We start from the raw sequence: 21,868 nt of genomic DNA on the forward strand, positions 1-21,868 counted from the left end.
ATAGCATTGGGGGTTTGAGGGTCAAAGATGCCATTTTAGGAAACAATAAGTTAAAAATGGTCACCAACCGAATGAAGCAAGTATTCATAAGTTTTCCATGTGCCATAAATTATGCCAAAGAGTTAAAAGACAAAAAACTTGGTTTATAAGGAAAAGGGTTAATGGTTTTTGGTTTGTAGCCTGAATAATCAATCTATACAAGAATCGATTATTTTAGAAAAATAATAAATACGATTAAATCCGTGATAAAAGTAATTAATGACATTCAAGAGTAGGGATAAAAGGGGCAAGTTCTTCAGCTACTCTTATAAAAGACTCTTTCTATGTGAAATAGTTATAGATTAAGAAGTTTTTTTTTTTAAATGTGACTTTAATTTTATTAATCAAACATATAAAATAAAGTTATATAAATTTAGTAGGTTACAAAACATATGACAAGTTCAAACATTTGCTTTACATACACTAAATGTGAACTTCATCATCGAGAACACCATATATCGAACATTGTAACAAGAAGATTTTGTATGTGAACTTGATATTAATTCTAGGCGAGATGCTCTTTCCTAAAACATCATTTCTTTCCTACTATGGTGCTTGGGAATATAAATCGGAAATATGTCCTGAGATACAAAAAATTACACTAAATTCCTAGTACAAGGAACTAAGAACAACATAAGAAAACTTAAGTGGAAAAAGAAACGAAAATTTACAATGGAGGATTGCAAGTTCTCTATGTAAAGTACTAGAGAAGAAAAAAAATCATAATTTGCATGGATATTCCATGTACATCTCATGTAAGATAATAACTTACACATGCTTTCTATATTTATAGAAAAGCATACAACCATTCATGAAGTAATGTCACTTCATGAACCGCAACATCGATTCACGAATCAATGTCGATATTAAATCAATTCATCCCAATAATTTAGTTAAGATAACCATAATAATCGTAGGTAGTTATTGCATAACTAACAAAACCGAATAAAACGAACATTGTAAAAACCAGTGCGAGAGTCGCGGCGACCTGAGCAATTTTCAAAACAAAAACTTTGTCTTGAAATCTCGCGATCCGCAAAAATACTTTTGCACAAAACAATAATTTTGCAATATTGGGATATTTAACTTTATTAATTATTTAATTTATTTATTTGATTTAATGAGTTATCATTTTCGATGACCATTATACGCTCTAAATGACAACATATTTTTATAATTTGCATAAATTGGCCTTTATAACCCATGTATGGATTACGTCTCACAGTGAAACTGCTTCATACAACAATTTGTAAAATTTTTATTTTCCAAACAAAGTTCAAAGCAATTCGAGTTAGGGGTTTGGGACACATATGAATACGAAATTAATAGGCAGTGTGGATATATGTGTGTGTTTTCTTTTAATTAATATCTATACAAAATGGAAAGTTGGTGAATTATACTTAATCCAAATAAAAAAAACAACCATATCAATATAGTATTTCGATTTATCTATTTTTTTTTTGGGATAGCTTAGGATTAAGAGAAAAAGGAAAATAAATCTTCTTATTTGTAGTGAGAATTGAACTGTATTACAAAGTTCAAAAAAAAAAAGTCTCACTACGTTAACCAATGATATGATTCTCCGAAATATCTGCCCAATTATGTTTTATGTTGTTAAGAGATTTAAAGCCTTCAAATAAGATCATAAAATTAATTCTTATTATCTCTTCACAGCTTACCATGTATCAAAAAGATAATAGAGAAAACGCCTATACAATTTTAAGATATAATTTGGGAAAAAATCCAAGTAAAATGGAATGTGCGTGAGTCTTCTAATGGCTTTACGTGTAGCCCTAATACATGGATTGCTGAGAGTTGTTAGCAAGTTTGTTGATTAAATTAATTATTGTTAGTATACTTGATAGTAGTAGGTTAACGACCATGTTAAATCACCATGGTTTGTTTATACTTCTCTAGTCATAAATCTCAATTTACTTTTTAAATCATCTTATTATATTTATTATACTTTTATTTTTAGTAACGATTTTTTCTTGAATTTTCATTCATATATCTAATTTACATTTTTACTCTTTTACACATTTCTTGCACCACCCCCACAACATTGATTTTTATCTCCTTTTTCTTGGTTTCTCCACCAAATACCTGCTACCTCCGTTCTGAATTCTTCTCTACATAATAATTTTTGACACTATTTATTGTTCAAACTTATTTTATATATTGTGGCTAATGTGTTAGAAAAATTGTAGGCAAGTGAGATCTTGTTTGAATCGTCTAATCGCGTACTTTCATAATATTAAGTTTTTATAATTTTTAGATGTGTATAATTTAATATATAAATGCTCAAAATAACACATTAAATTGCGTAAAAAGTAAAATATAACAAGTATAGTGGAACGGAGGAGTATAAAGTAAATTTGATGGACACTTCACACTAGTCATAGTTTAGAAAAGATTGCAAATTTAATTAGTACTATTTTCTTATGTTACAAATGAAGAAGTTGAATGTCATGAGCATAAAATATATTGGATTATTTTAGGTAATTGTAGTGTTTTACTAAAAACAAACTTTGATGTGTAATTTAATTAAATTATTTTATTACTAATAATAATTAGATCCTATATGATCACATATATAAGCATTATTGATTGAATAAAAATTATTACTTTACTAAATAACTTAAAATCTTTATTTTGGTAACTATAGTGTTTTACTAAAAATAAAAATTTAGGGTGTTGGCCAACATTTTAAAGCAAAATCAAAAGGCTAATTTAAATAGCTTTATCTGGCTCATTTTTTTCTCTATCAATCAACTGATAGCCAAAAGTTTGATTTTACTAAACACCTCCACAAACAAGTTTCTTTTTTGTTCTTCTCATTTATTTTTTGCATAATTTTCAAAGCAACTTTTAAGTCTTAGTTACTCTTAATACGCATAAAAAAAATTTACAAAAACTATATGATAAAAAGTATACATTAAGACGAATTTAACGAGATCCCACATGGATATATTTTATCTTCTAAATATGTCTCAAAAACATTGATCAAATTTCTCACTCCTTAAGGTGAAATATTCCAAATGGAAAAACATTTCTCGAGCCGGGAGACTCTTTTGGCTGTGCTCTTCTTTATGAATATGAGTAGTCTCCCTCCTTCCCTCCCTAGACCCTATTCATAGTTTTTCTATGAGCAGGATACACTGGATAAGATGAAGATGATGATCTTGATGGAAAAACATTTAAAAACGCAAAGAGTAATTAATAAAAGAGTCAATGCTAAAAACTGGTCAAACAAACAAACTAAATAACCAACAGTTAATTATCAAACACCCCTAGATTGTGAAGAAAATAACTACAAAATGCCTCAAATCATGTGAAAAGCTCACATAACCAAAGGGAATGGAGCAATCCCAATGGAATGAATATGGGTTTTTAAGGGTTTGGTAATGGAATAGATTAACTCAATCCCTTACAATTTGTTTGGTATAAAAAATTAAAAACCCAATCCGTTTCCTACAAGTAACTCATCCCCTCAAATGTTTCAGCCTATTATGGAGAGGTAACACTTTATTTCAGCCCATTTTGTGTCTTCGAATACCTAATTCCAGATCATAAAACCTTCAATTTCTCTCTCCTCTTCTTGAACTCTCAATTTTAAATCCCTAATGCCATGTTTGGGAACAATGATTTCATTTGGAAATTTAAAATTGGCTCAAATTTATTATTTGGCAAATCAAAAATTTTCAAATTTGGATTTGGATCAATGTCACACCATTGTTTTTAAAGTACTTAAAGTTGAGAATTTGAGAACGACTACCCAAACCTTGTCATTCTCAAACTTATCATTTATGATTTCATAATTGAAATCCATAATTTGAAACTACATAATTTCATTTTTTTTCATTTCTATATCTTCCATGGCAGAGTATTAAAGAGCAATTAGTATAACTTCTCCTTCTTCAGTCTTCACAGCTCATGTAAGTGTTTGATTTTCTTCAATTTTTGTTCAATTTAATTGAAAATGCTGAATTTAATCGGTGAAGACAATTTCTCTTTCACTTGGATCTGTTGCTCCTTTCAACTTCAATCGTGTTATAATCAGCTAGGAAGTGGCTTGACCTTCTCCCCCTCCCTCTTCTATCTCGTTTAATAGATGATGCTATTAAGAGAATTTAATCGGTTTGAGGATGAAGATATGGATTTCTCACTGTTTGATTAGAGTGTTATGGTCATCATGTTATGATTTGGTCTCATTTTTGGCTTGTTAATTGAGTAAGATTTTGTGTAGAACATGAGATAATACCAGCCATATAAAGAAGTTATTGTGTTGGAAGTTGAAATTGGTGAATGTCATTCTTTTCAAAATAGTACTGCCTTGTTTTTTGTTTTCCTATTTGAGATTTCTAGTTAAAATTTATATGTCATGCTTTCAATCTAATTTGTCATGCTGAGTTTAATGGATATACATTACCAAGATTGTTGTCTATTGATGGGTATACACTCAAAAGTACAGTAACCAAGAGTATGAGTTGATTGAATAGCACACAGAATATAGCATGGAATACAACTAACTGAAAATCGTTGACATTGTTAATAACAATGAAGATTATTAAATTAAGATTATTAAACTAAGATTATTACTACTACTTATTCTACTATTTAAATTGTCTTTTATGCTCTCGGATTTTGATGATTATTACTACCATCCCTATATGTTTATATGTCTTAAATGTCATTGTAGTTATGATGATGCCTACACAATCCATACGAAGAAAAAGAAGCCTTAAACAACTCCAATTGATTATCTTAAATGTTATTGTAGTTATGATGATGTACTGGGTTTGGTACATGACGAGTGTTTCTACGATTAGGGGTATTCGCTTGATAGAATGTAAATAAGATAGAAAAAGATTGCGCTTAATAATCATGTATCATCCAATTAGAGAGAGTGACATACATTGCAAAAGTGAACTTCGTGTTATTAGGCGAACTTTTAGTATCATTTGTGAGATGCTTAAGGAGATTGGAGGCCTCACTCGGACAAAAAAATATGTCTCTTGAAGAGATAGTTGCCATTATTTTGTACACTTTAGCTCACCATAAAAAAAATAGATCAATTGCTCACTTTTTCATAAGAAGTGGAGAAACTGTGAGTCATCAATTCAACTTGTGTTTAAGGGCTATACTTAAGTTGCACGATCATTTGCTTTACAAGCCCACACCAATATTAGAAGAATGTGAAGATGAAAGGTGGAAACCCTTTAAGGTACTATCGCCTTAAAATCTAAGTTTTACCTACAATAACGTTATTTGTGTTTAAAGAAGTAATTTTTTTCTTTGATTTTATAGAATTGTTTAGGAGCCTCAGATAGTACCTACATTAATGTAAATGCACATTCCCAAGAACGTGGAAAATACCGGACAAGAAAAGGTACCATTGCTACGAATGTGTTGGGTGTTTGTGCACCCAAAATGCTATCTATCTATGTTCTTCTGGATTGGGAAGGCTCTGCACATGATGTCCGTGTCCTTTGCAATGCTCTTTCTAGGCCACATGGCTTTAGAGTTCCTAGAGGTAATCTATATCTTTAAAAGAAATTATATAGTTAATAAAACTCACTTTAATCGTCCAATTTTAACAAATTTGAAGGTTATTATTATTTGGTTGGTGGGGGGTATACAAATTGTGAGGGTTTTCTTGCTCCATATAGAGGGCAACGATATCATCTTAAGGAATGGACAAATAAACAACCGCAAACTGCTGAAGAGTATTACAATATGAAACATGCTCAAGCAAGAAATGTAATTGAGAGGTGTTTTGGGCTACTTAAAGGAAGATGGAGTATACTTAGAAGCCCCTCATTTTTCCTATTCGAACTTAAGGTCGCATTGTGATGGCTTGTTGTTTATTCACAATTTAATTAGGAAAGTAATGCCCACAAATGATATAGAGGAAGAGGAATTGAGCGATAATGATTCGGATGATGATTTTGATGATGAAGTTGAGTACATTACTAGAATTGCAACTTCTGATCAATGGACTACTTATAGAAATACGTTAGCTCAAGATTTATTTAATGCTTGGAGGGCAAGAGTTAGAAAAGGTTGGTACTGTGTGATTGTTTGATTTTTAAACATGTTGGATAAACAAAATGCAAATTACTTTGATGATACTATTAGTTGGTTACCCATGTCCTATTTTGTTTGATTTTTTGCATATGAAGTAGGTATGAAAGTACCAAACTTTTATTCACTTGATATGAATTTTTACCTTTTAAATTCTACCCATAACTAACTGTAACAATTGAAAATGACAATTTGTAATGTATTTTGCTGGTATTTAAGATGGAGGTGAATACTATTAGCCAAGAGGAAAGTAGTAGAAGGAGGGGCAAGAATAAGCGCTTTTGGACGTGTCGAGAAGATTCGATGCTAATAAAATATTTACGCCAATTGTCTATTGATTCTAAGTGGAAAGGTGATGGTGGTTTTAGAAATAGTTACATGAGTAGGTTGGAAGAGTTGATTAACAGTGAGCTTCCTAGTTATGGTTTGAAGGTTTTTTTGCACATCGAATCGAGAATCAAACATTGGTCAAAGAAGTATAGTGCACTGGCTGAGATGCTATCTACTTCAGGTTTTGGGTGGGATGCCGACAAGAAGATGTTGCAAGGTGTTTGATGAATGGGCAAAGGTAAAGTTTTCTAGGCTTTTTTGCTATCTACTTCGGCTTTTTTGCTATCTACACCAATTGTCTATTGATGTTGCTTTGGTTGTTGGTTTGAATTGGCCTTCTTGGATTTATGGTGTCTCATCCAATTAAGATAATGTTGGAACTATATGATACATTTTCTATATCCTGTGTGCAAGAACAGTCCTAAGCTCAGTTAATAGAGTGAAAAACAATAGTTGTTTTAATAATCATCTCATCCAATTAAGATAATGTTGGAAGTATTTGATAACTTCTTGTGTAATCTCATTATTTATAAATCTGTGCAATCTCATTATTTTTATGGAATAGGTTCATAAGAAAGCTAAAGGATTGTATGGAGTACCTTTTCCTTACTATGACATTCTTGAGGAGATTTATGTTAAAGATAAGGCCACGGGTGATCAGAGCAAGTCTTTTGTGGGAGCAATCAACACTATAGATATTGAAGTTGCAAAGAAGCCAATTTTTGTAGATAGTGATGGGGAAGATGATGCGGATTCAAGAAGTCAGTCAACTACTCACTCTATACAATCCAAGAAGCATTCGATCAAACAAGAGAAGGATAACTCAACATCTTCAAAAAAACCCAAGCTCAAGGAATTAAAGGGAAAGAAAACTCTTCAAAGTGATGTTGATAAATTGGTTTCTTCTCTCCATGATGCTACAAGTAATTTCGAAATTTTTTTTGAAAATATTAATGCTAATCTTGGCACGATGGCTAGCGCATGGGCCAAAGCCGAGGAGAGAGAGTAGAAGATGGATGAAAAAGTGAATAAAGTTTTGGAAGAGGTAATGAAATTAGATGGCGTCTCACCCTCTGAAACTTTAGAAGTAGCTACAATTCTCATTGCCTAAGAGCACAAGTTCCAAATCTTTTATCAAGCTCATTCAAACCTCAAGAAACAATATGTGCTCGATCTTCTAAAAAAAGGTGAAAATGGTCTTATTAAAATACATGAGTTAAATAGTTGTCATTAATGGTTGTGCTTGTGCTTGTATTTAGGTGCTTATTTTCTAGTTTATACACTTTTGCATTCTGAAAATGAAAAGTACTAGTTATAATATAATGCAGATTAATAGTTGAAGTGTTGTAATAATGTTTGATTTTATTGAGGCTTGAATTATGTTGAATTTTATTAAGGAAATGAAGGATAATGCTTGAAGAAAGCAAGAAAATGTGGGGCTTTAGTATAATTTTTTGATATATATTGTTCATTTGATTTGTTACTTACAATGTCACGCTAAAAATTTAAGCAAGTAACTAAATATCAAAACAAAACAAGGGAAAGGTAAACAAGTGTTTCCCTTACATGGCTATACCAAACAGCAAATAACCATAATCCATACCTGTACCCTTACCCCTCTTTATCAATTCCCTTTCCATTACATTTTTTCTTTCCAATACCAAACACCCCCTAAGAGAGAAAGTTGATGACCCCAACTCTTTAACAAAGATCGTCTCGCACAAGTTCTCGAAACGAGTTATGAAAAAACATCAATCAAGACACTAGCCATGTATTAAAAACTCACAAGCAAACGTCGTTAAAATCTCATTCAGCTCATAAACACGAACGCTAAATAACACAGTTGTACTCAACAAAAATACACGATTTATTTTACAAGAACGAGTGAGATACTCTATAGTACATCGTGTTTATTGCAAGTGATTCCACATTGCAGGACGATCTCTTGAAATCAGCAGAATTTGAGAAGAAACACAATCAAATGATGGCGAATACAAGTCATCCGGTCCTAGAATTTCGATGGCAGACTGTGGACTAGTGTAGTCACTAACAAATGAAGGCAATCCATCATCCTTTAGAGCGTCGAAAACAAACAACCCAAGTCCACAAACAGCCATAACCGTGCTAGAGTTACCCCAAACTTGAGTCAGTGCCTTGTGATGGGAATGAGCATTCGATTCAGGTAACTTATACGTGCTCACGATCTTTTGTTTACGTAAAGACAATTGTAAAACCTGTGATTGCACCTGTTTCTTTACTGCTGAGATAACGCTACTGCAGCCAAGGAATATTGAATCCCCTCGAGAGGAGAGGGACTGAACGCTTACACCAATCTTAGGGATCTTAAGTCCAATACCAGATGGCTGACGGAAGTCAAGGACATTGATGGAGTCCGCAGTGCAGAAGATTCCATCGTTTCCTTCTGCATCAGACGAACTTACTCTGCACACCAAATAGTCACCGATTCAATTTAAGCTATTGAATATTAGGGCTAGCGAGTTTATATAAGACAACTTTCCACAAGCGTTACCAGCAAGTTTCAATAGGTTCAGATCAGGTCATCAGATCGATACTTTAGTGAGTTTATATACAAGTTTAGCTGATAAGTTTGGTTATAGAATACACATTTAGTCGATACCTATGTTATTCGGACTCTTCATTTTGCTTCACGTACCCCTGTCTGAACCTTGATACTCGGACATTGGTATGGCAGTTAGAGACTTCATTTTAGGCATAAAATTAAATATTTAGACGATCTGACACTGGACACGTACAGGTATACGACATCAGTACCCGAGTCCAAGTAACATAAGTTGACACTTTGTTTATCTCTATATAACTCGATGCATTGTATTTTCCAAAAAGAGTTTATTACTCAACAAACATGACAAAGCAATAGATGGAAATACCGACTTATGCATAAGAAATTTTTGGTGAAATTAGTATGATACAAACCTTTGACGAACACCTCCACCCAATTCAGCATCGGTATTATTCACATGAAGAGCGGATATCCTACGACCAGAAGTGGAAACAGATAACAATGCTCGGGGATTCAGTGAGCTCACATCCCACAGAGAAATAGCTTCTGATTCAGCTATAACAACTTTTCCTCTGTTTCTCCACTGCAATGGACTAGAATAATCCATCGGTAGTACTGACTTTTGAACATCCCACCGCATAATTTGTTCACCATCACGGATGTCAAACACTTTAACAGATTTCTGACAACTTGCAGTTGAAATAATTAAGGGTCCGCAAGGTCTATACCACCATTGTCGATTCTCAGAAGACATGCCGCTTGATAGAGCATTCCTTCTGTACATAATGTTATCAGCTAACTGTCCTAGTGCTACTCGAGGATTGGTTGTGTTGTCCTCGATGTGGAAAGCTCGCACATCTTTGGTGTAGAAGTCCCATGAACAGAACCCTGAGTCCATGGTATTTCCAGCAGATGCAGCCACCACATACTTTCCGGAGCAACCATCAGCACTAGGGGCACGAATTATCCAACAATCCCTCCACATGTTTTCCGAAATTCCTGCTGGTGGCCTATATTCAGCTTTTTCCTGCAAAAATGGCAGTATTATAGCATCTCATACACTGCTGTTCAATTATGTAACTCATGAGTGTTGCTCACTTTCTGTCATGTTCCAATAAGAAGGAAAGAGATAGATATTCATCCAAGTTAAAATTTTTCAAATGACACACTACCGACAACTAGAGGTGTTCAAAACAAATCTAATAACTCGAAATACACTCAACTTTGTAACCGAACCCGATTTGACCTGACTTAAAAATGGATTTACAATTATGTAAAATTTAACGTGGACACAAAACCCCATTTTGAACAGACCGAAACAACTAATCCGAAATCAACCCAATGACCCGAATGAACACCTCTACCGATAACAACAATGCCAGAGAATTAACCCCAAATGATCGGAGTCGGCTAAAATAAAAGACTACTGGAATTTCTGAAAATTCAAGAATTAACAAAGATCAAGGGCACTTTCAGTAAGTATCCACAAGTAATCTGCATTTTGTGCTATACTCAAAAGCTGAAAATCCAATTTAATCAGTAATTTTTGTATTATCCAAAAGAAAAGTTTTGAGTTTGAGTTTTTGGGTTTTGAAGGCATACCTCGTGGTTAGCAATATCGTAGAAAGAACAAGAACCATCATCATGAGCTAAAAGAACTGATTCTCCCTCTGAGACAAACCATCCTCCTGTAGATGTCTTGCGCCCAATTTCAATTAACTGGGACACTGAGTCGTCATCCCTGTCCTCGTCGACCATCATCGACTGCTTATTCTCTTGCTCGTCAAATTCATCGAGTTTCTCATCAGCTTCCAATTCTAGTTCAACCTTATTTTTTACACTACATGAACCTGAACGCTTTCGTGCAGTTGAACTTTCAGTATCACCTGCTTCCTGAACTTCCTTACAATCCATTGTAACTTCTACCTCTTTTACATCAACTTCAGGCTGCATCTTAGTTAAGGATGCCAGGAAAGCGAGTTCTATAGGATCTTCGTCAACATGATTCTCAGATTCCTTCATGGAATTTGACCCATTATTATGGATTTTATCCATCTGGGAACTAGATTGTGCCACTTTCTGAGTGATACGATTTCGCAACAATTTATGATGAGGGAAAAGCCTTGCTTCGAGTTCTTCACTGTTTAACCCTTTCACAGGTACTTGTGAAGAATCAGCTTGCACGTCGTGATCATCATCATTTGTTTTACATAACCCATCACTCTCATTGCATTTCAAATCATCAGAATTAATAGAACAATCAGCTGTTACAACCTCTTTTGAATCAACAATAACATTCCCCATGGCTTTCTCAATACCCGAAATCTTCTCTTGAATATCCGAAAGTATCACTTTAGATGCATCAGTATTGTTCATATCTAGCATATCCTTAGTCTTCTTAATATCCGAAGCAATCCTCTTTACTTTTCCTTCTAAATACGCGAGCTTCTCATGCAACTTACTCGCATTCTTATTACCGATACGACTACTAGAACCCTCCTCATTTACTCCTTTCTCTTTAGAAACATCCAAACCTTTGGAATAAATGGTGGTTTTCACACTCAACCCTTTTGCGCTTAACTCTGCGCCACACTTCTCCATATTCAAACCACCATTACTCTTCATAACAACACTTGGATTCACATTTTCCATTACAATAGCATCAAAGTTTCCATCTTCATTAATCTCATTAGCACGCCCAATTCTTGAATTACTAATATCATTAGCAGGTTGTTTAATGGAAGGCAAATTACCCTCCTTTTTACCAATACTTTTATTATTATCTTTCCGGTCGATTGAAACCCTACCTCCATTAACACCCTTTTCAACTATTCTTTTATTCATTTCTTTAAAACCCTTTTTATCTAAAACCCTAAATCCATCTCCTCCCTTGAAACTAGAAACATCCTTTTTCATTTCACTACAAGAAACCCTAGTTCTATGCATATCTGACAAAATTCGATTAAAATCAGAAGGACTAGGGCTCCTACCTCGAGATCTTGACCTGGGTTCAACATCAGAAACTCTGGGCATCTGCCGAATCACCGGCTTTTGAGCTGTACCTGAAACTCTAGCAACTGATCTAGGATTAGGGTTCGGATTTTCCTTTCCAATTGATTTCCTTCCACTTGTAATAACAGATAACTTTTCGGAATTCGGAGTTGAAGGTTTGGATTTAGTGGGTACTGAAAGTGCGATCTTTCCTCCAGCACCTCCCCGTTCTTTGATTCGCCGAACTGATGTTGCTGACATCTTTAATTAAATTTAGGGTTCGTTATCAATAATCAATTTGGGGAATCGGATTTAACAAGAAAATGGAGAAGAATAATGGGGATTTTTGTGGAGGAGAAGAGAAATTGGGTAAAAACTAAACAGTAGGCGAGAGAAAAAGGAAAGAGGAAAAAAAGAGTGAATTGGAGTAAGAGGAGCGGGAGATTAAGGGTTTTTTGAGAGTTTAAATTTAAAGAATACCGCGATTTTTAATTTTGTAATTTTATTTTTAATTTTAAAGATGGTTTTCAAATTTTTGACCATTAATTAATTCCTCAACTCCAGGTGGAAGCAAGAGCTTTTGACCATCAAGACAAAACAATAATTGGATTTTTGAAAAAATTACCCCTTTATGTTCTCGATCTGGTCATTACCACTAAAGAGATAAATTGATATTAATGATAAATAAAGAAAGTTAATTAATTCTATCTATGAAATTAAAAGTTGTTGAAATATATGGATTAGATTTTTTTTTGAAAATAAATATATGAATGAGATTAAAATAAGGAAAAATTACCGTGAATAATTTAATTTTTTGATATTTTTCCAACAATAATATCAACTATTGATTAACCATGAATAATACCAACTTAGGGGGTGTTTTCCTAGAATAATACCAATTTTAGTTTGTTAACTAAATTACCAATTTTTTTTAGCTTATAATCACCTATAATTTGATTTTTAACATGTTAGAGATTTGCATGAAAAACACTCCTTTAAGTTGGTATTATTCATAGTTAATCAATAGTTGGTATTATTGTAGAAAAATTAACAAAATGTTGTATTATTTACGGTAATTTTTCCTTAAAATAAAGTGATGGGTTATTAGCAAAAGTTATAAATAATGCAAAATGAGTGAAGATGAACCAAAATGTTACTTAGTGCAAAATGAGTGAGACGAAGGGCGTACACTTCAAAGTTCATATCTATGCTCAGAACTAAGAGTATTTTACACCTTTTGTTCACCCTAATAATATCATTTGACTTGGCATGTTTGTCGATAGAATTCTATCATCAATATCTTTAATTATGCATGATTAGAAATTTTAAAACGTAGATATGAATTTTTTTACATTAAAACGAATCAAACAAGATCTCACTTGATTATGTTATAACTTATAGATTAAAAATAAAATAAAAGTTAAGAATGATTGATAAACAGTGTCAAAGGTTAAATGGAAGTATTAGGGTGAATAGAAAGGAGCAATTTTATTTTCATGATTCATAAATTAAAATTATTTAAAAAAATATTACTAATTCATAATTAAGTGAGATTTCATTGTAATTATCTTGATGTCTAAAGTAGAGTTTTACTCTTACATAAATAAAAAAATTTACAATGAAATTTTAGAGTTAGTCTTTAGGGTTAGGGCTTAATGGTTTATTGGTGTGTTACAGGATGTTTAAGCTTGTTAATATTGTTATGACATGTGTTGCGAATTGCGATCAGTACATAGTGGTTAAGACTTCTTTGACTTAGAGCATAAAATGTTAGGTTTTGGATGAGGAAAATACAATCCCAAAAGGTGTACTTGACCTCCCATGATAGCTATTTATACTTGATATTGCTTGAATATGTTAGTACGTTTTTAAATATTGATTCATACTAAACTCAAAAATTATGTAAAAACCTCTTTATGAATTATAAAAAACTAATCTAGGAAAATAAGTTTGCTCGTTGGTTTTAAATTTCTTTTGATCTACCATTCGAAAATACACTGAGCTTCCACCACTTGACCCATTACAAAGAAAGATGCGTTATCTTGCTTAAGTCTTAACCTACCAACCAATGAACTTGGTGCGGTGGTTTTGCATTGTTCATATTCATTTTAATTTTTAATAATGCTTAATTATTTATGGTTCTTAAATATTTTTCACTATCTTTATTTTGACACTTTTTATATACTTTGCGGTCTCTATATGTTTTTTACTAATTTTTTGGGGCGTTTGACAAAATAGCTTATTGGACAATTTTAACTTATTTTGGTACAATAAAAATTTTGATAGTCAAACGATCAAATGATAATATTTGGTAAATTAGCTGGTTGAAACAATTTATTGTTATAAGTAAGCTGTTTATGAACAAACTGCTAATAACAGCGGTTCAAAATCAGCAGGTCAAACAAGTTAATAAAACCAGTTGATCAAATCAGCCACTATAATCAATTATCAACTATCAACTATTAACCGTTTGCCAAACACCTTTTTACAAAAATATTTTTTAATAGTTGTGATTTTCATGTTTTTTTCCACTAATTTTTTTTTAATATTTATTAATATTTATAGTTACTACTTTTTTCTCAATTAAATTTATTATTTAATAAAATAATATATTTACTATTAAAAAATTTTATTTTTTTCTTAATTCATATGGGTTTACCTTAACTTCATTTAAAAAGGAGGGAGTATCTTTAGCACCTAGAACATTCCAGAAAAACAAGAAATTTCGATAAAAATTAATTTAATGAATGAAACTCATGGATCAAATTAATTGGATATCCTAAATCGTATCAAGAACCCTCCTATAACGCTATAAGCCTATAACCACCTTGTCATTTACAGAGCCATTAACAATGGCTTTACTCCTCTCTCCTGCTTCTCAGACTCGTCTTACTCTCTCATCGTCCTCTTCAAGTTCATCTGTAGTACCTTCTAGAGATTTTCTTAGTTATGGCGGAAAACTTCAATCGTTTAAAGTGAGTACCATTCAAAATGGAAGAAGATTCTATCCCAAGCTTCAAGTATCTGTAACTGAGTCTCCTCCTCCGCCGCCGCTTCCTTCTCCTGACTACAAGGAACTCATTGATTCTTTGAAGCTCAAATTGTTGGTAATTTTCTTTCCTTTTTTTTTTTTTCATTTTGATCTAATTATTCTGCTTCCACTTAATTTGTTTACTTTTTTGATTGTGATTAATGATTATGATGATGTTAACTTAATTTATTCAATTAGGGTTTAGATGTTTTTTCTGAAATTTCAGACCTTATTCAGTTTTTGGGATGGTGATGATAATGGTTTACTTAATTTATTCAATCAGGTTTAAGATGTTTTCTTTATTAATTTTTTTTTTTTGTGAAGTTTGAGCATGTACCACTTCCCTTATGAAGGACCTGGGTTTGGTTTTCGTTGAGGAGGGTTTAAATATGTATAGTAATATTGATATTGTCTAAAGTTGATAAGGTTGAATGCTGATTTTGCAGTTGTGATGCTGGTTTTGGTCTATCATCTAAGATGCTTTGTTCTTTTGTAATTTTTATCATTTTGAAAAAACAAGTTTCAGGCAAGAAAAAAGATTGATAAGAAGTTAGAAGTCCAGTAAATTCAATTTATCAGATAAGGATTTTCATGTCCTATTCCTTAAAAATTCTGACAAAACCCAATAATATGAGCTAGTGGGTTTAGGAGAAAGAAAAGCTTTATAGTAATTAGTTGGGCCATTTGAATTTGAGGGATTATAACAAACAACTTAACATATTTTGCCGGCTAATTTGGTATTTAAATTCACGATTCACTCAAAATTGCACCAAAGTAGCCCATAACCGACCATTAGTTTTCTTTCTTCAATTTGCAATTCATGAGGAGATTAGAGAACCATGTGATGGTAGTAACAACCGATAGTTGCTATAGCTTGGCTCAAAACCTATGTATATCAGGTTTGGGCTTCAATTTTGCCCCAAAACCTAAAACCTAGGCTTCATATTTCTTGGAGGCATGGCGATGCTATTGGCTATTCAAGTCAGTATTTAAGGTTTTTAAGGAGTATCTATACACAAATTGGTCACTCATTGTCCTTGAAGTTGACTAAGAGTGTCATTCGGGGATGATGTACAACAACCGTTGTCTAAAGGAACTCTTTGACAAACTCAGCCATTATGGCTATTCTGGTCTTTTTGGTAGCTAATATGTGAAAGAAATTGATAAAGTAGGAAATTATTAAGTCAAAATATTGATGTCCTTGACATTTTTCTTACCCCTTCTCATTAACCAGTACTATGCTAAGGTAAATAAGCAAAGAGGTTCTTAATTTAGAAATAATTACTTTCTCTGCAATGAACAAGAATAATGTTATTAATTAGTTGTTCTTAGTTAAAGAATAATATCTAATTGCATAAACCAATATATGGTGTCAACCAAGTTTTTAGACACTGGTATAAGTAATTCTAGTTGCTCATATTCAAATGTTAGATAATGGCTAAGATGTTGCTATTAGACAAAGCCACGTCTTGGCTTGACTTTAATTGGTAAATCTGTTCTTGAGTGCTTCACACCATATGCTTCACAAAGAGATGTCATGCGACTCATTAACTTTATCTTCACTTTAACTTCTCATTGTTTTGAGCTCCCTTTATCGAGATTCACTTCCTAGTTCCTACTGAATCCTCTTTAAGCCTCTAATTCTTATGCTCTTCTGAATAAAGACTAATCATTTTTCAAGTCAAGCAGAACATTCACACTATTCAGCTTCATCCCAGGAATCCAAGATCAACACTTTGCCTAAATTAGGATCCTTTGATATTGAGGACAACATCTTTAACTATGCTAGCTCCTTTCCAATGTCCTAATTTATAGGGTCTAAAATCCCTTCCACATTTAAATCTTCAAAGCTTTTGTTAAGTTACCAAGTTTGGCTAATAATGAACCTTTCCGGAGGGCTTGGACATTGTCTTCTCAATTTTTAAAATTATTGATCAAGATGAATTGCCACCTTAAAGTTAAGTTTCATTTTATGAACCAGCTAATATTAGTGAAGAGAAATAATAAAATATCTTACTATATGATTCTTAATTTTTTTATCACAATCTTCTATCTCACCTCATAAAAACGAAACAAGGGGAACACTGAAAATTATTTGGAATTCATGTAACTAAGTTTAGCTGTATTGGAGTTCTTTGATTTCAAAAGAGTGACCTTCATCTTTGAGAGCAGATGTCCTTCAAATATTCATCAAGATAGCACAAATGATAGGAATTAAGAAGTAAGGGGAGCAACATTAAGAAACTCTCCAGCAGCTTCGACGATTGTTGTTTAATTTCATCAAATGAAAAGACCACCTAGAGACATGCAATAAAGATCCTAGACCAAGATGAAAAAAGTCTAGAACTCCGATAAAGACAAGTCAAATCTAAAATAACAAGTCTAGATCACCGAGGGGACAAATCATCAAATAGATGACTACAGACGGGAAACTGAAACAGGGGCACAACCCTCACATAAGGTGAACACAGAAAACATAAAAGAACATATAAAAGGGTTGAGACCTGTTGGCGTTGCCAAGAATTGAAGGACCCTTACCGTTGTCAAGCTCAAGGAAATGGGTTAGAGGTTTTCTTTTGCACCGAATTCAGAGAGATGTCTCTCAAAATACATGTGGAAATAAGTAATTTTAGAAGGAACACTTCTCTTCAATCAATGGCTTGAACCCAAGAAATAACTTGTTTTCTCATCTGGTTTTTCACAAAAGCACTTGGATCACTCTCGAGAAACTTGGGGATGTGATTTGTCTCACTCGCTCTCAAACAAGATCAATATACAGCGTAAAGTCGTGAACAATTGCTTAGAGTTTTCTGAATTTTTGTATTCAATCTCTTCTATGTCTGTGCCTGATCACCTCTTGCATCCAATTCACATATGTATTTGTAAGGTTGACAGCCTAATTTTAATCTCATTTTGTGTATGATTTACTATTTACTACAGAGTGCTGTATCTGGGCTCAATAGAGGTCTTGCTGCTAGTGAGGATGATCTGAGGAGGGCAGATGATGCTGCACGAGAGCTTGAAGCTGCTGCTGGACCTTTAGACCTCACATCTGATCTTGATAAACTCCAAGGAAGATGGAAACTGATATATAGCAGTGCTTTCTCATCTCGCACTTTAGGTGGGAGCCGTCCAGGACCTCCCACTGGAAGGCTTCTTCCGATCACCCTTGGTCAGGTCTGCCAGTCATACTTCCATTTTACTGCTAAATTGTCTCTTTATAGACCAGTAGGGTTGACTCTTCAAATTCTTAATCTAGAATTTATTGTCATTTGTCAAACTCAGTCTCTCCGGTTACAAATATGACGTGCTTGTACAAAATCATATGTGTAGTATATGGGCTACGGGTCTGTTTTGCTCGCGATGGCTTTCGACTGCAGTTGACTGGATGTGTATTGACTAATTTGTAGGCTATTAAGTCAACTGTTTAAGCAACTACTATGGAGATATTTGGTAAAAATTAGTTGTTAGCTGTTAGTTATTTATTAAACAAAAAGTGTGTCAATAAGCTAAAAGCTAATGAAAAGGATACTAATACTAGCCTTTTGTTTTGGGGTATCAACTTTTCAGTTGACCTACAAGCTATTTACCAAATAATTTTTTTTGATGTTTGACTAACTAAAAAATCAAAAGCTAAAAGCCTGCAAAAAAAGCCAACTCAAGTCAACACACCCAATTTTTATCCTTTCTCCATCACCTTGCTTAAGTAGAGCGGAAATTTTATGATAAACCAAATGTCCAAAACTATTCCAGGAAAGGTGAACTTTTAAGGACATCTTGATATGATACTACATATGTAATCATTTATCCAGGGTGAAGGAGTGTGAAATTGCTAACTTTTGGTGTTGTACTTGAGTCAAAACTTAGCTTGTACTTCGTTGCATTTACTCGCTGTTCTTCTGTGTAGGTGTTTCAACGAATCGATGTAGTTAGCAAAGATTTTGACAATATTGTCGAGATTGAACTAGGCGCTCCATGGCCATTACCACCTCTTGAAGTGACTGCCACATTAGCACACAAATTCGAACTCATAGGTTGTTTTTCTTAAACATCATCTAAATCAAGTTTGTGTTTTCAAGTAAAGGTTGTGTTTTAAGAAAAGATATATACTTTTTCCATGTGGTTAGGATCCTCGAAGGTTAAGATCGTGTTTGAAAAAACAACCGTGAAGACAACTGGAAACTTGTCGCAGCTACCTCCACTAGAAGTTCCTCGTATTCCAGATGCACTCCGGCCTCAAACGAACCCTGGAAGTGGTGATTTTGAGGTCACGTATATGGATGCAGATACCCGTGTCACTAGAGGAGACAGAGGTGAGCTTAGAGTATTCGTCATCTCTTAAACTATAGAACTGTAATAAATCTCTCGACTTGCTTAAAATGTTAAATGTATATTTATTTTGTATGATATATATTTGAGATACATAATTCTCAAAATACAAATGTACAGAGAATGCCATGGGTTCAAGACCAAATTTTGTACGATGTTGTAATTGTAACTGGTTATGATAATTGTTTTTGCCCTACTCAATGACTAGGGTAACTCTTGTTTCTGTTCAATTCAGCCTTTCAGTTCATTAAAGCAGTAAGAGCCAAAATACCCCTTCCTCTTTAAATTTGCTAGCTTTGTTATAAAAAAACTATTGCATGAAAACTTTTCTCTTTTCTCTTTTTGGCCAGGTCAGGGCAATTTCCTAACGAATTTGGCCAGTTCAAGAAAATATTTTGACCAGCCCATCCCATATATATATATATATATATATATATATATATATATATATATATATATATATATATATATATATATATATATATATTCATTTTTCAATCGAGAAATAAATTGATCTCGTGATCCATTTTGTCATTGAGGTTGTGATCTGCAATTCAAAAATAAATGCTGCAAGATTAGGAGGAAAATAAATTACCATTTCAAAAACATGTTTTGCATGCAATTCTGAATTTGAAATAAATTTTGAGATCAACATCAAGAGAATGCACTTGGTGAGACTTGCAAAATCAGTCATTAACAAAATTCTCCTATTGACGCTCTTACTAAATCACTCGACAATAACTAGCAAATACACCACTGTATCGAGACCCTTGCTAAATGAATTTTTTTTATAATCTTAGTTAAAAGACATTTTAATATTTTTACGGTACAACCGATTAAAAGCTCGACCTTTGAAGATAATTTTCCGGGATCAACCCTTTGAAAACGGGCTAGGTTATGGCCTTTTAATTGGCACTGCTCCATTGCACACCTTTAATATTTATGATATAACATCGCTATCTCTTTTATTTATTAATGAATTCCTAGAAATTTCAAGTGTAATTGGATAGGTTTATATAATTTAGATTGCAATTTTATAAAAATTACTTAACCAATAGCTTAATAAAAACTTACTAAGCATAACTTACATAGAAAAATAAAAGACAACTTTACTCTTACGGTTAATTAGTAAACAAAAAGACGCATTTTGTATAATTACACCAAACAAATCATGGCTTAGAATGTTATTAAAGTGAGCTCCAAGAAGGAAGTCGTTGAAAGTTAATGAGAAGAAAATTTATCTCTCTTTAAAAGTTTTCTTAAAACTTTTTGCTTTTTCTATTTTTTCATCCTCACTGTCTTAGGTACCTCTAGATTTATTGGCAACGCAACAAACGTAGAGGTGCTAATATAGCCCACCTTGAATTCTATTTTTCCTATTTTAGAGTGCTAATCACGTATGCAACATTAAAGTGCAAGACATCTCTGTAAGTGGTCATCAATAATAGATGTGTAAGGCTTCTTCATGTGAGTCTCATCATTAAGGGGCACAAGACCACAAGACTCATAGGGATCACCACCAACAAAAGAATCCACCAAGGTCTCAACAAAAGAGTCAGTATCATACAAAACTCTTTAAAATCTTTATACTCACAAATTGACTCATTCTCATCATCACTAGGCTAATCGATGATAATATAGAATGAATTAGAAGAAAGGGCTAAGAAATTAGCATCCCCATACTCAATTAAGTGACTATTCAAATACAAATTCAATCCATTCTCATTATCCCCAAGTGCACAATAAAATGCGTTATGCCTAAACATGGTCTAAAGCATAAAGATTAGGTATGTCAAGAGTTTACCACACAAAATAGTTCAATACTTGATTGATGTGATGGTTAAAGAACCCATTGTCTCTCAAAGCCTAAAATCCTCAAGTCATATCATTCAAAACCCTATACAAAGTCATACATATATACCTTTTCTCAAGGCCAGGCCATGGTCATAAGGGAGGAAATTGCCAAATCTCCTAAAAATTACATTAATACATTAAAGGTTTATCCTCGAAAATAAGTAAAGCATGACATTTAAACAATGAAAAATTTTTTAAAAAATTGTTTTCTTGAGCCTTTTTTCGAATTCTTAATAATTATAATCAATGTAAATTGTTATTTATCAAGGCTAAAATTTGTTTTACACAATTTGAGAAAACTTATAGATCAAAATTTCAAATTTAGAGAATTTTAACATTTTCGAATTTTTGTTAATCCAATTTAGCTATATTTTTTAGGGTTGATGATCAAATTCATTTCATCTTGAGGTTCGATTACTAAAAAATCAAGTTTAATTTAAATATTTTGGGTAGTTTATTCTGTTCAAATTCGATTTTTGCTATTTTCGATCTCGACATATTTCCAACAGGTGAACTTCGAGTGGCTGATTCAAATAGGTCCAATTCAAATTCGGATAATTATAAAAATTTAGGGTTCATTCTCGAATCCAATTGGTTTTTCAATCGAAACAATTTTCAATATAGACTTTTATTTGATTCGACAATATTCGTACGGTTCGAGCGTGTTG

At 32.9% G+C, this 21,868-nt stretch overlaps 3 protein-coding genes across 3 annotated transcripts; 2 read left to right on the plus strand and 1 right to left on the minus strand.

Annotated features, from left to right (window-relative positions):
- Window positions 1–431: 431 nt before the first annotated feature.
- On the plus strand, window positions 432–5,892 carry LOC130824779 (protein ALP1-like). The gene is made up of 5 exons (XM_057689798.1): window positions 432–522; window positions 4,739–4,888; window positions 4,983–5,263; window positions 5,347–5,572; window positions 5,648–5,892. Exons 1-5 carry the CDS (start codon window positions 432–434, stop codon window positions 5,890–5,892), a joined length of 993 nt encoding a protein of 330 aa, XP_057545781.1.
- A 2,006-nt stretch (window positions 5,893–7,898) lies between these two features.
- On the minus strand, window positions 7,899–12,432 carry LOC130825649 (KIN14B-interacting protein At4g14310). Its single transcript, XM_057690973.1, has 3 exons — window positions 10,598–12,432; window positions 9,409–10,022; window positions 7,899–8,895 (listed from the first exon to the last, which is right to left on the minus strand). Exons 1-3 carry the CDS (start codon window positions 12,245–12,247, stop codon window positions 8,364–8,366), a joined length of 2,796 nt encoding a protein of 931 aa, XP_057546956.1. The 5' UTR covers window positions 12,248–12,432; the 3' UTR covers window positions 7,899–8,363.
- A 2,212-nt stretch (window positions 12,433–14,644) lies between these two features.
- On the plus strand, window positions 14,645–19,576 carry LOC130825650 (plastid-lipid-associated protein 6, chloroplastic). Its single transcript, XM_057690974.1, has 4 exons — window positions 14,645–15,093; window positions 17,958–18,194; window positions 18,925–19,051; window positions 19,145–19,576. Exons 1-4 carry the CDS (start codon window positions 14,839–14,841, stop codon window positions 19,357–19,359), a joined length of 834 nt encoding a protein of 277 aa, XP_057546957.1. The 5' UTR covers window positions 14,645–14,838; the 3' UTR covers window positions 19,360–19,576.
- Window positions 19,577–21,868: the final 2,292 nt, after the last annotated feature.

The sequence above is a fragment of the Amaranthus tricolor genome, chromosome 10 (genome assembly GCF_026212465.1).
Source record: "Amaranthus tricolor cultivar Red isolate AtriRed21 chromosome 10, ASM2621246v1, whole genome shotgun sequence".
In the NCBI taxonomy this organism is placed as follows: Eukaryota; Viridiplantae; Streptophyta; class Magnoliopsida; order Caryophyllales; family Amaranthaceae; genus Amaranthus; species Amaranthus tricolor.

Bases quoted from the DNA above. Each gene is read 5' to 3' on its own strand.
- LOC130825650 (XM_057690974.1), top strand. From the start codon at position 14,839: ATGGCTTTACTCCTCTCTCCTGCTTCTCAGACTCGTCTTACTCTCTCA. The intron at 15,094-17,957 runs GTAATTTTCTTT...TATTTACTACAG, and splicing joins CTTTGAAGCTCAAATTGTTG to AGTGCTGTATCTGGGCTCAA. The intron at 19,052-19,144 runs GTTGTTTTTCTT...CCATGTGGTTAG, and splicing joins ACACAAATTCGAACTCATAG to GATCCTCGAAGGTTAAGATC.
- LOC130824779 (XM_057689798.1), top strand. From the start codon at position 432: ATGACAAGTTCAAACATTTGCTTTACATACACTAAATGTGAACTTCAT. The intron at 4,889-4,982 runs GTAAATAAGATA...TCGTGTTATTAG, and splicing joins GGGTATTCGCTTGATAGAAT to GCGAACTTTTAGTATCATTT. The intron at 5,264-5,346 runs GTACTATCGCCT...TTGATTTTATAG, and splicing joins AAAGGTGGAAACCCTTTAAG to AATTGTTTAGGAGCCTCAGA.
- LOC130825649 (XM_057690973.1), bottom strand. From the start codon at position 12,247: ATGTCAGCAACATCAGTTCGGCGAATCAAAGAACGGGGAGGTGCTGGA. The intron at 10,023-10,597 runs GTATGCCTTCAA...CCATTTTTGCAG, and splicing joins ACGATATTGCTAACCACGAG to GAAAAAGCTGAATATAGGCC. The intron at 8,896-9,408 runs GTTTGTATCATA...TTTGGTGTGCAG, and splicing joins GGTGGAGGTGTTCGTCAAAG to AGTAAGTTCGTCTGATGCAG.